We start from the raw sequence: 13,053 nt of genomic DNA on the forward strand, positions 1-13,053 counted from the left end.
GGAAATCAGGGTAGGAGATGGAGGGAGGAACAGGCGCAGAAGCTATGGAGGAGTGCTGCTGGGTGGCTTGTCCCAGGAGGACTTGCATTCCTGCCCTCGTCCCTTTGCAGTGATGCCCCCTTAAGAACTGCAGGCACTTACCTCGTCACACTTTCATGCAAATGCATAGTTCACATTTTTCTCCTAGCCCTCATCTGACTTTATATATGACATTTCACAGGTAGTCGTTTGGCTTGAGGGAATGGAGCTTTTTAGCACATTTGAGGAGTAATTTCTGGAGGAGGCCCTGTTGGACTGAAAGACAACATCCTCTAGCTCGCTACCAGACGGGGGACTCATAAAAGTACATTTTACTTGCCTGCTTCTTGCCACTGGCCAGAAAGTTCGTTTGTGTTTGTTTGTTTGTTTAAAGTATCATTCAGATTTAGCTGTGGGTATCCCTGGCGAGTGAAACACTCTTACAAACCTTCACAGTGCATGAACTTTGTGCTCTCTGGATGAGGTTTTGGTGTTCGCGGATGAGTTGGAAAAGCATCTAACATGAACCCTGAGACATTGCCTCTCCATTCATTGCACCCCCCCCCCACACACAACAAGAACTTTGAAATCCTCCATGTCCTTTGTTAATTGGTGTTTTTGACTCCAGATACACACAGGCATTATTATAGCCCATGAACTAATTCTGAGTAGACCCTGAGAGCCTACACTTTGGGGTGAACTAAGACCAGATCTTGTCTCCTTCCTTGAAATTATGGGGAGATTCAGAAAAGCACAGACATATTTCCAGCACAGACAAGCAGACAGAGCATGCTTGAAAACACATAGGCTGTTTTTACTCTTGATGTGGGACACTGAACAAATCTTTCTCTCACAGCCAGGGCTTTCTTCTTGGTGGGGAAAAGGTCAGGTAGGGGTATGTGTGCGTGTGCGTGTGTGTGTGTGTGTGTGTGTGTGTGTGATGATATTTTGTATGTTATTCACACCGTTCATCAGATAGCACGCTCCACTCTGTCCTTTACCTTGTACGAGCAGTGTATTGGTTACTTTTCTCATGGCTGTGACAAAATATTTGACAAAAGCAGCTGAAGGAAAGGGAACAGTTGAGTTTGGCTTGCAACATTTGAGGGAATGCGGCCCATCATGGTAGCAGGAATTTCCCAGGGCTGGTTATGGTGCCTACAGTCCGGAAGTGAACGTGATGGATACTTAGCTCCTTTCGCCTCTGCTTTTTAACCAGCCCACCACCCAGGTTCAAGGGCTGGTGCCGCCCACTTTCAGGGCGGGCCTTCTCTCACGCCAGCCTCTGTAGACACGCCCTCACAGACCCGCCCAGAGTTTGTCCCTTAGGTGATTCTAAAGCTCAACCTGTTGACACTCAGCATCCAAAACGGCTTGCTCAGCTTTCCCCCTTGAAAGTGGTTGGTCATCCCCCATCCCTGCAGGTCCTCATTCCAGCCTGTTGTTGCAGATTAGAAGGCAGAGCTGTGCAGGGTTAAAGGTCAGACTTTGTTTAAATCCTAGTTGTGTCACCCCAGACAAGTTAGACCTCCCAAACTAAAGTTTTCTCTTCTGTGGAATGTATATAATAGTACTTAGGTCACGTGTCAGTTTTGAGAATCAAGTGGGATGATCCAGACGAACTTCTCAACGTGTTTTCTGCTCTGGACTAAGCACTTACTGAGTATGGATTACCTTTCTTCTGTTTTCAAGGGTATAAATGTTAGACCTTTATAATACTTGCGATTTCACCTCTACCCTCAAACCGTGGGGCAGGTAAAACATTCCCTGTCCTCTGTGGTGCAGTGCAAATGCCATATGAGATGGCTGGAGTGCTGAACAGATGAGCATTTACGAGTCTGGTGCTTGGTGATCTCCAGGCGATCATCTGTTGGTGACAGGAGATCCCAGCTTTCAGTTTATTATGGTTCTCTCTGTACTGTTACCCCAGTTAAGACAGAGATGTGAGTGCATATGAAGACGGATGCTAAAACAGAGTTGAAAGATTGGATGCAGTAGCCACAGGCGCCTGGGGTTCCAGGATGTGGCCTTTCCTGAAAACGTCTCTGACTTTGTGGTCCACGTGCTGTTTTCCTCTAGAAGGACTAGTGGGGTGTTGCCATGGCACAAATTTTAGAGCATACACAATGAGCACAGAAGTTGTAATAGTGGATGTGTACCCAGAAAGCCCTGGTCCTCTTCCAGGCCACTGATAGAAAAACCACACATTTTGGATTCAGTTTGCATCCCTGTGACATGTGACCTGAGACAGCTAGACACAAAATAAATTATTAAAGTGTAATTTTTTTTTTTTAAAGTGTTCTAGACAAGAGCCTGGGGTGCCACCAGGCTGACTTCAGTGGAAAGGGACTGGCTATTGCAACCTCTGTTCCCACGCCCAGAAGTCCTAGGAAGGGCCTGGTAGGTCGGCATGGACAAGGGGCCCGCCCACTTGGCTAGCCCTCACTGTCCAGAGAACATAAGCTGGAGGAGGACAGCAGCTGAGCCATTGAACTGCATGGGCTAAAATTGTCAGCCAGTGGTGGTGCATTCCTGTTACTTCCGCACTTGGGAAGCTGTCATCAGTATCATCTTTGCTTTTAATAGACAGGGTTTGTTTCTTAAGGAAATTGTCAACTTCAAAAGCACTAGGAAAAGATCATTCCTGCTTGCAATACTTCACCAGTTTTTGCCTAGGTGCATTTACATCAGATAGGTCTGTTTCCCTGGATGTCTGCGTCATTGTGTCTTAAGCTTTCCTCACTCAGCTTGTGAAAGAAGGAAGCAACTCTTAAGATTCCCTACATTTTATTTGCATGGTTACTGACACAGATTGCCCATTTCACACAACACCGAACCTTATGTAGTGACCCTAAGGAAACCCAGGTATGCGAAGCTGGGCACAGCTGGTTCCTTGCCAATGCCGCCACTTTGGTGCCCAACAGAAGAAATGAAGTTGGAAGTGAATTACTTTTTTTTTTTTTTTTTTTAATGTACCTAAAATTTCTAACACCCCTTTCTTTTTCTTTTTTAGGCTCTAGACCAAGATAGAACAGCCCTACAGAAAGTGAAGAAATCTGTAAAAGCAATATATAATTCTGGTCAAGGTAAGTTCTCGCCAAATCAGATCCCATGACTCATGAATGATGTTCTGAGTTGTCCCCATTATGTGTATTCACAAAAGACCTGAACAGAAGAAAAAGGTTAAGTAGGCCAAAGAATTGAACTTTTCTCCTTTTTCCTTCTGTTTCTACACTCAGCCAAAACCTGTCATTGTTTTTACAGTTGAAGGCGGTGTTACAATCCTTTTAAGAATTCAATACAGTGGTAGCTGATGGTTGTCACAGATGACAGGAGATACTTACAGCCTTTTGTGCATCTGGCCTGCCTGTGATCAGGTGACGTCATTTAAACATGCGGTAGTCTCTTGCTTCTGATTGTGCCTGTGCACATTGAACACCAGGACTGACACATGGATCCTCTTGGAGAATTAGGGAGGAGAAATGTTAAATTCATACCTCCACATATTCCCCACTGAAAAACAAAAGAAAGAAGTAGTAGATCTGACTCGCCTCGACAGTGTTTTTGCAGCCTCAATCACTGGTCGCTTCTCTAAGACATCAGCCCAGCTGTGTATAAGCTCACAGACAGCCTGGGAGGGGAAGATGGCTGGCTGTGAAGGGAGGAGCTCAAGCTCTGAGGCCGGCGGTGAACAAACTACCCTGACTGCTTCCCCATCTTTCCCAAACCCCTGCTTCTCTCGCCGTCAGTGCGGCGTCGGCACTAAGGAGCTGTTGAGAGCTTGGTGCCCCTGACCTCTGTATTACATTGCAGGAGTTCAATAAATGCAGCGTTCTCCTTAGTTTTCTAATTAGACGATTTTAGAGCTGGAAAGAGTATGGATAAGGCAAAACATGACCCCTTTGCTGGCAGCAGGGCTCAGAATCACAGGTCTGTGGGGAAACTGGATGGTCTTGCTCTTTAGACCACCTCCCCACACCTCAGAACATCACATAATAGTAATGTTGTCATGTTCCGTACCACTGCCTACTTTCTCTGTCCGCAACTAAATGCACGTGTAGTTTGTGGTCTGTCGAGCACAAGAGTGGCTATCTCTTGACGGAAATGCCAGGAGCCCCATCATGTTTAGTCCATGAAGCTGGGCATCTCTGCTGGTCTTCAGTCCACCTCAGAATACAGAAGAAGGAATGCCTCGGCCACAGGGCAGCAAAAGCTTTCCCTCGGGTCTTCGGTCTTTGTTCATGTGCGCTGCCATCAGCAGGTGTGGGGCCAGCCTTAGGCTGTTCTTCCCAGCTCACATGATCGATCGATCTGATCAATAACATCCCAGTGGGTGTGCCCCGCCCCCTGGGTTTTACTTGATCCAGATGTGACGGCCAAGGTCAGCCTCCACAGTAGTCTCAGTCTGGAGTGAGTATCGCCTCAGTCAGAACCTACTTGACACCCAGCTTTGACCTCACTCTGGTAAACTCCTGAGGTGTGGTGGGTGTTTTGTAGATAGTACGTAGCCCTTTGAGAAAGAGAGTAGAGCAAACAACAGAGAAACCTCAGGAGTGCTTTCCAGGGGTGCTTTTGCTGGCCCTCACCACGTGAGTGGTGGTTATTTGGAGACATGACGCTTACTCTGATGACTTCTCAAATGCTACCTTAGTTTTCATGCTGTGCAGTTAACAATGAATTCATACTTAATATAAGGAGATGCTCACGAGCCTTCATGGGGATTTGGAAAATGCGTAAATGAAGAATGGCACTTACATGAGTGCATTCTTTGCCTCTGCATTTCCTCACTGCTATCTCACACGTAGGGTATTCTGTGGAAGAGCCGAGACAGCCGTCACACCACCTGCCTGCCACATGGTAGATGGCTATCCGATTTTAGGTGGGGATGTGGCAATTAAAGGGGTGGGCAGCCTGCGGTGGGGGAAGGGCGGCCTTCCGGTCTGGTCTTATCTGTGGCACTGCCCAAGCCAGGAGGAACGGCCACACCCACCTCGCTGAGTCTCTTCCCCCTTCCTGGGAAATATGCCCCTGTCCCGCAGCAGCTCGCACAAGTTCTTGTGTGTGGGCCATGTGCTGTGCCCGCCCCATCTCCCCCTAACAGGTTCCCTTGCTCACACTGCCTTGGGAGGGTGGGGGAAGAGTTTCCCTCTGAGTTGTAAAGAGAGCAGTGAGGTGAGCACTTTCCTTCCACCGGACTGTTTCCCCGTGCTGCGTAGGGGCTGGTCACCAGCTTCCCCTAACACTGCTACCATTAGGGTAGCCGCCTCACATGTGGTGTTAAAATTGACATCGAATGAGATTTAAACTTTTGTTAGTCTCAGTGGCCACACGTGACAAAGAGACAGCACATTCAGTATGAACCTGGATCACCTATCTCCCTGAATGCAGGAGAATCCGTGTGGTCACCCTTGTCCCTGCTGAGTGGGAGCTCACATGAGACCCGTAAGCCTCATCCCTGGATGTTCGTTCATTAGATTCACCTGAAGGTTAGAAAGCACAAATGGGGCTGATGTATGCACCCATATCCTCAGGCCGTCCTGCAGCAAGATTGGATACTGGATTTACAGAGAAACTTACTTGCTATGTGTATCTGACTTGCAGCTAAATCAGCTGAGTGGCCTCTGACCTCCTTACAAGGGCCACTGTCCATCATAAGGACGTCTTTCATCTTTGTATGATGTCCCCTTTTTTGGCATGATTTTCAGTTCAACAACAGGAATTAATTGAATACCTTTCATAGGCTACTGTTCTGATTGTTACAGAATAGTCGGAGAGACTGTCTTTGTTAACTTTATGGTCCATTGGAGTTTACATCAGTCTGGAAAGTAGTCTTAGTAAGGACTCAGGAAGTGCTGTAAAGAGAAACCTTACAGGGCTCAGTGAGATCCAGAGGATCCGATGTAGTGACAGGGTGTGCCTCTGTCATAGAATGCCTCTCAGAGAACACGGTGTCCATTGGGCATTGATGCTGTACTCTAGACTAAGCCGGGCAAGCCAGTGAGGTCACTGCTATCATGCCCCTGTCTCGGATGGTAAAACTGGAGCTAAGCCCAGACACCTTACCCAGACAGAGTACCCTGCCTAGGAGTAAGATGAGAGCCTAGCAGCCCCAGCTTGGCTCATTACACATGCTGTACATGATGTCTTTTTACCTACCACGTGACAAGGCTTCATAAGTATATAATAAATTGCCTGTTGGATGTTGGCTGGATGGGTTCCTCATTGGAAATGTGCCTGGAATCAGTTGTAAGTGCTCACCTACCATGAATATTAGTAGTGAATCACTCAGGTGTAAACTGTGGACAGTGTGACCTGTGGGCTGACTTTGTGGTTCTGTGATGGGTATCACACAGAAATTGTACTTGTGGTGGAAAGTGTGATGTGGTGGAGATAAACGTAGATCGCTCGGGGCCCCTCACAGGCTGCTGGGACCCAGTAGTGTGTAGCCACAAGCCAAGATAGCTTTGTCAAACTACATGGGCAGCGCGTTGACATTCAATCCTGGGGAGGTGACATGTAATCTTTTAGAAGTATAGTTAACTGAGTTTCCTAAGCACTAAAAAGGGTTTAAAATATGTTACAATCCTTTGGCTTTTTCTGTTTGTTTGTTTTGTTTTTGTAGCACAAATAATAAAAACCAAAGACAGGTAATGGGATTAAAACTGAAGATCAGATAAGCAAAGCAGCCAGTCACTAGAGGCTTCTCCCCTCTACCAGTGCTCAGGTCCCCCAAGCCTCACACTGCTCCCGAGACTGCACTGAGCTCCTGCCTTGTATTCCTCTCTCTCTCTGCCCAGCCATGTCACTCCTGTCCCCACCAGGGCTGGGATTAAAAGCGTGTGATCCCAAGTGCTGGGACCAAGGGTGTGAGCTCTGTTCCTCCTTTAGACTGACTCACTCTCATGTAGCCCAGGGTGGCCTTGAACTGTGCCTCTTTCCCAAGTGCTGGGATTAAAGGGCTGTGTCACCACTGCCTGTTTTCTCTGGCTAACGAGTAGCTTAGCTTTGCACTCTGATCTCCAGGCTTTCTTAGATCATAAACAAAATATCACCACACCTTTTTCTTTACAAAGATAGAGCATAACTCCCCCTTCTTGAATATGACCCAGACTTAGGAACGCCCTTCTAATGAACAGCATGGTGGAGTAAGGCCCTGCGATTTCAAGGCTGGTTCATCTGAGTGCTAGTTTTCCCCCTCCCAGTTCTGATTGTTTGATTTGGAGGAGAAGCCACGCACTCAACTAACCCCATGGACAGAGCCCTCCCATCAGAAGCATAAACTGACAGCCGTGCAGGCCAGCCACCTGCAAGCCAGCCTGCTTGCCCTCCGGCCCTGGCTGACTCAACTGCAGTCTTTGTGAAAGACCAGGAGCCCTTCAGGAGAGGAGAAACAGGGTTCAGGCCTTGCTGCCCAGGTTGTCATGCACGTGTGTGCATATATGTTACAAAGCAGGTGTGGCTCTTCAGAAAAGAGAGCTTAGTGATACCTGCTGTGAGTCCGTCACTGGGTAGACTGGGTGGCTTTAGTCTGTCTTCTGCATTGGGTACACGAGTCTGTCTTCTGCATTGGGTACACGAATCTGTTTTTAGCAGGCTCTGTTGTGACCTTACTGTGCTCACGTATCCTTTTTCTTGGAGTAAAGACCCAGGGTATTTATATTACTAGATTTCGAATTGAGATGCTCACGTTATTTTATTTTGGGATAGACTCTCGTCTATCCCAGGATAACCTAAACTCCCTGTGTAGTTAAGGATGATAACCTTCAACTTCTGATCTCCTGCCTCCACCTCCCAAGTACTGAGACTAGACATACAGCACCACAGCTCCTGATTCGGTACTGTGATCTAGTTCGTGGCTTTGGGCATGCTAGCATGCTAGGCAGGTACTTTACTGGCTGAAGCATATGTCTAACCACAGAAATGTGTATTTTATTATTTATTATTATACGGTGATTTTCTTAAAAAGTCTTTGCCAAGATCAGCGTGCCTTTGGATCGAACAGTGAGGATGTCTGATTTATAAATTGCCACCTGAGTTACTGAAATGTGTCATTAAAATTGCTTATTTGATTTTTTTTTTTTTTTGGCTTGGAATATTAGGACAGAATTTCTGGCAATTTCTCACATGGCCCTAAATATGCTTCTGTCATTTTGTGTTTGTGTTTATATGAAGCAAAATTCTCATCATTGGCAAATACAAAACGAAATTATTGATGAGCTCTGAAACTTCAAGCAAACCGCAATTAAATGCTTTCTTTTTAAGGGTTGCTGTGCCCATGGTGTCATTTCACAGCAACAGAAAAGTGACTAAGATACTGCCCATTCAGTTAGTAAGAGCCCCTTTACCCTTCACACTTTGTGTTCATGGATCGAGTCCCCCCCCCCCCCCCCCCCCGCCTCACATGTTACTAACCCTGCTTATTAGACAGCTGCTTAGCATCGGGCATTTTCTTACTTATCATCATCTCATGAATTCTGACCCCTGCCTTCAAGTTTTGCCATTTGTTTTGTTAACCAGATCCCAAATGGGTGATCTGTATAAACCCTGTTAAAGGTAGAGTATTTTCATACAAGTGACTACTGTTTCTCATGCTGTCTAAATAAATCTATCACGTGCTAAGTATCAAGAAGACAATAATTTGTTAGAATATTTAAGAACATATTTTAAATAATGAGAGCTGGGAATTTTGACTTATTGTTTGCCTACACAGCATGTAAGGTCCCAAGTTGAGTCCTTAGAATAAATAAATACTTCGATTCTGTCTCTTGCTCTGTAAGCAGATATATCACATTGGGTTAACAGCTTGGATTTTTTAAAGATTTCTTTTTTTAATTCTATGTGTGTATGCGTGTCTTTGCGAAGGTCTCCATGGCTGTCAGAGGCCTTGGCTTACCCAGCAGGTGGAGTCACAGGTTATGAACCACCTGACAAGGGCACTAGAAACGAAAGCCAGGGCTGTGCAGGAGCAGTGCCCTCTCTCGAGTCATCTTTCTAGCCCCTTCAGTGCTGCCGTTTTGTTTTTAAGTGTCAACGAGTAGAAGGTTTAACAGCAAAAGTTAGGAAACCCAGTAATCTTTGTATTACAACTGACATCTTTAACCAGATGGAATTTAATTTTTCATATATAGCAAAGCATGATGTAAACAAATATAAAATAAAGGCAAATATAAAATATTAGATGAGGGAAGATCATGGACAAAGTTGCCTTGCATATTTACAACACAGGTCCCCAGCAAGAATGCAATAACTTCTGTAGGAGATACCTCTGATCCAGCTGAGTCCTGACACTCCCACACGGGGGTTCAGTTCCTGGGACTGGCTTGAAGTTCTGACATGATTCCAAAACCCTAGGGTGGTTTTCACCCATGCTGCAAAGTGACTGTCTGTGAGTCTGGATTTCCACAACCCTTTCCAGTTAGTTTGCTTAACCTCAGACTCCTAGAAACTTGTCTACCTGCCTCGTAGCAAGCACAGTGCAAAGGCTCCAGCTGTAAGGTGCTGGTGTTGAGTGGTCTGGAGGGATGTGGTGCTCCCACACTCCCCTGTGCCTCATCCTCCAGGAACCTTCTGGTGTTCAACTCCCCAAGGAGCTCCAGACCCTGCCCAGAGAACCTTGCAGAAGTTTTTAGCCCAAGTGGGTGTGGCCTATGCTAATAGACTAAAGGAAGGGCCGGTGGTGCCTGTCTTGGCAGTCTTCTGACTTCTAGTGTGTTCCCTCTGGGCTGTGAACAGGACCCTTCCTCCTGTCAGAGAAGCGCAGGCAGTTTCTTTATTGCGAGCTCTAACAAAAAGATGGAGAAAACCTTGAATTTCTGTACTGTGTCAGACACGAGACCTTCTGGATTTATGGTCTACATTAGGGAGGAATCATGAATGGAAACCAGAAGTTATACATCACAATTAGCAACACATACTACAAAGAGAGCTAGCTCCCCTCTGTATAAGGCAGTCTGCGTGCAGACTGGTAAGAAAGAAAGACAAGCAATTCAAAACCAGATTGAGTAGGTAAAGGAAGGAAAAGGAAATGTTAACAGACAGTAAAATACAGAAAAGCGGGCTTCCTCTGGTTCTGTCTTTCATGTCTGAGAGGCAGCAAATTAAGGGCAGTACTTGTAGATGTCAGTGAGTGTCCACAAAAAGGGTCCCTGTCATACAGACATTGCTGCTGGAGATGTGGTTGCTGAAGACAGCCTCTTCCGAAGGAAACATGGCAGTTCCAAGCCTGGAGTGTCCCTATATCCACATCCCCCTACAAGCCTGTGTTGTGTATATCTTTGCAGAGACAGAGCAACAGCATGTACAAGCTTGTGTTTGGAAATTGCCATTGAAGTGTTGGGTTTTGGTGGGGAAGCTGCAAACAACTTGGAAGGTTCTTAGTGGAGAGATTGTTATGTAACCAGCACCACAGCTTGCTGTGAAACATAGCCACAGTTGACATAATTATTAAGATGTGCGTATGTTGAATTTCCTGGTCTTTATTCAGTAGGAGAAAAGGAAGTCGTGGTGTCTTATGCGTGCTACCTCACTTGGCATTTTAAAAATTGAGATGAATACAAGCTCCTGTATTTGTGTGTCTGTGTTGGCCACAGAAAAGGGTGGGATTGGAAGGGGGAGTTAGAGTTTTATCTTTGTATCTCTGTAATTGCATGTGAATTAAAACTTGCAAAACAAGCAGTTAAGGTTGCAACACTGTGATTCATGCTATGAGGCATGTATAAGACATGAGAAGAGAGTGTGTCCTTTCTCTGTGCTCTAACACTGCAGTGTATGTAGCAGCTTGTGTGTCTTATGATTGCCGCTCCTGGCAAATGCACCTTTTTTTTTTTTTTTTTTTTTGAGAGAAGGTACATTATTTGTGCACGACCCACAATAAGCTTTTTAGTGAGCACTTGATGTAGCCAGACTGAGCTCTGAGAGCCGGATACATCATAAACGGGGTAAAGCTACAAGAAGTAATTGAAAAGTGGGTTTATACTACCTTTGAATGAAGAAGGCTGAGGCCTGGAACTTGGTGGCACTTCAGGGACAGATGTTTCGTTTCGGTAGACTCTATAGGTGGCATGTAGGCATGCACATATCCAGGCTTCCTTCCAGAACGCCCAAGCTCTGGCTCACAAGGTGATAAACACACGTTACTGTAGACCCTGTCAGAAGAGAATAAAGACCCCGAAGGAAGGGCCGGACTGAAGAAAGAAGAGGCGGGAAGACATAAAAGCGAGACTGACTTTGGAGTGAGTGATGGTACTTAAACACCTCATGTGCCCGAAACTGCATGTGGCACTTTACAGCCGCTCTTCTTGAGCTCCCCATCGTGACCCGACCCGCCAGCTAGATACCATCACCTTACCGCTACCTTACATATACCAGAATTCTCCAAAGTGTGCCATGATACTCCGTTTCTATCTGGTGCCCATTAGCATTGGCACGTTAACTCAGTGACTTAAAGGTAAAAATATTAGAAATTTTCATTGTATTTCATAGACATACCATTTCACATCTGAACTGGAGACCCTTGAAAAACTTAAGTAATTTCTAAGGGTTTGCACTTTTGGTGACTTCCCTTAAGGTCTTCCTACTCACTAGACAGGGGAAGTGGTTGGGATTTTGTGGGCTTGCTGCTCTTGTGAAAGGTCTCTCTCGTTCGTTAGGACAGCTTGGCAGTCAGTGGCTGGGAGAGCCTTGCCAGACCTGCTGTATATGGGAGGGGACGGAGGCATCGAGAGTTCAGTCCTTTGCGCAGAACCAGGCAACAAAGACCGAGACTAGGACACCAGAGCTCCAGGTCCTTCTTTTACAGACCAGGCCTCAGTCAGGCCACCCCTCCTCATTAGCTTGCTCAGCCTCGCTCAGCCGTTTACAATGAAGGTGGTAATAGCAGCACGTAATTGTGAGTGAGTGAGTGAGTTAATACAGAAGGAATACTTTGCACGGTTAGGCTCCTTAACTCATCAGAAACTCTAATTCCAGCTAATTATAACTGTTGCACTTTTGGTGAGACTAAGGCACAACGACGTCTGCTGGATTCCTGGCACTGACCCTAAACCCTTCATGTAGCAGATTCTGAGTAGGTGTTAACATGCTGTTCTGGCATATAGAATAGCCTAATAGAGTTGGGTCAGCAGAAGGAGGTTGTATTTGCAATCAAGCATATCTGGTCTCTAATACTGGCTTAAACCCTCAGATCCACTTTCCTATGAAACGACGCCTTCATGGCGGGAGCGATGGCTCAGAGGTTAGGAGAACCTGCTGCTCTTGCAGAGGACCTGAGTCTGTTTCCCATAATGCACATCAGGCAGCTAACACCCTCTTATAGCTCCAGTTCCAGGGGATCCAGCAGCCCGTTCTGACCTCTGGATACTGCACACATGTGATGCACACACAGATGGGCAGACACACACATGTGCATACAAATGCGAATAACGCCTTGAAGGAGTATTGAATGGCCCTTAGGATAGTTCCTGTGATGGATCCCAATACGTACTAAATACTGGATAAATGGCAGTTGTTCCAAGTTGGGTGGGCAGACCAGTCAGGAGGTTTGGTAAGTTCTACGACAAGTGAACAGCCCTCAGAGAAAGGCCCACTTAGGTGTCACTGTTGTTTGTGAGTTATTGACCGAATCCCCAAGGTGTGCTTAGGGCTGGAATTGTAGTGCACGCCAAAGGCATTCCCAGCGCTCAGGGTGAGCTTTTGGTTTCCTGATGTCAGAGTGATTTTGATGGCTGCACCACCCGGCAGTGCGGTTGCACTGCCGTGAGCAGGGTAGGCAGTGATGGCACCATTGTCGTCGTTGTCAAATACTTTCTGTGCTTAAATGCTAACCCTTTGTCCTCTGTGAGATAAATGCCGTCGATGTCTCCACTTTGCAGATAAGGCTTAGAGAAGGCCACTTGACCAAAGGACTGAACACTCCGGCATTGGAGAAAAGTTGAACGCACTTCCGGTTTTGCAGTTGAGCAGGGTGGAGCCTTTCCTCTAAGCTTCAGCCAGTGAATGGGACCTGCAAGCAAGACAGAGAGAGAGAGAGAGAGAGAC

General features: G+C 46.3%; 1 protein-coding gene across 3 annotated transcripts in view; it reads left to right on the top strand.

The window, feature by feature from the left end:
- Asap1 (ArfGAP with SH3 domain, ankyrin repeat and PH domain 1) overlaps positions 1-13,053 on the top strand; it is a 259,627-nt gene that overhangs the window by 146,759 nt on the left and 99,815 nt on the right. For all 3 annotated transcript variants that reach the window (XM_051202528.1, XM_051202529.1, XM_051202530.1), the window contains one exon: positions 3,032-3,104. In XM_051202528.1, the coding sequence (XP_051058485.1) occupies positions 3,032-3,104 (73 nt within the window). The remainder of the gene's footprint in view (positions 1-3,031; positions 3,105-13,053) is intronic.

The sequence above is a fragment of the Phodopus roborovskii genome, unplaced genomic scaffold (genome assembly GCF_943737965.1).
Source record: "Phodopus roborovskii unplaced genomic scaffold, PHOROB, whole genome shotgun sequence".
Lineage (NCBI taxonomy): Eukaryota > Metazoa > Chordata > Mammalia > Rodentia > Cricetidae > Phodopus > Phodopus roborovskii.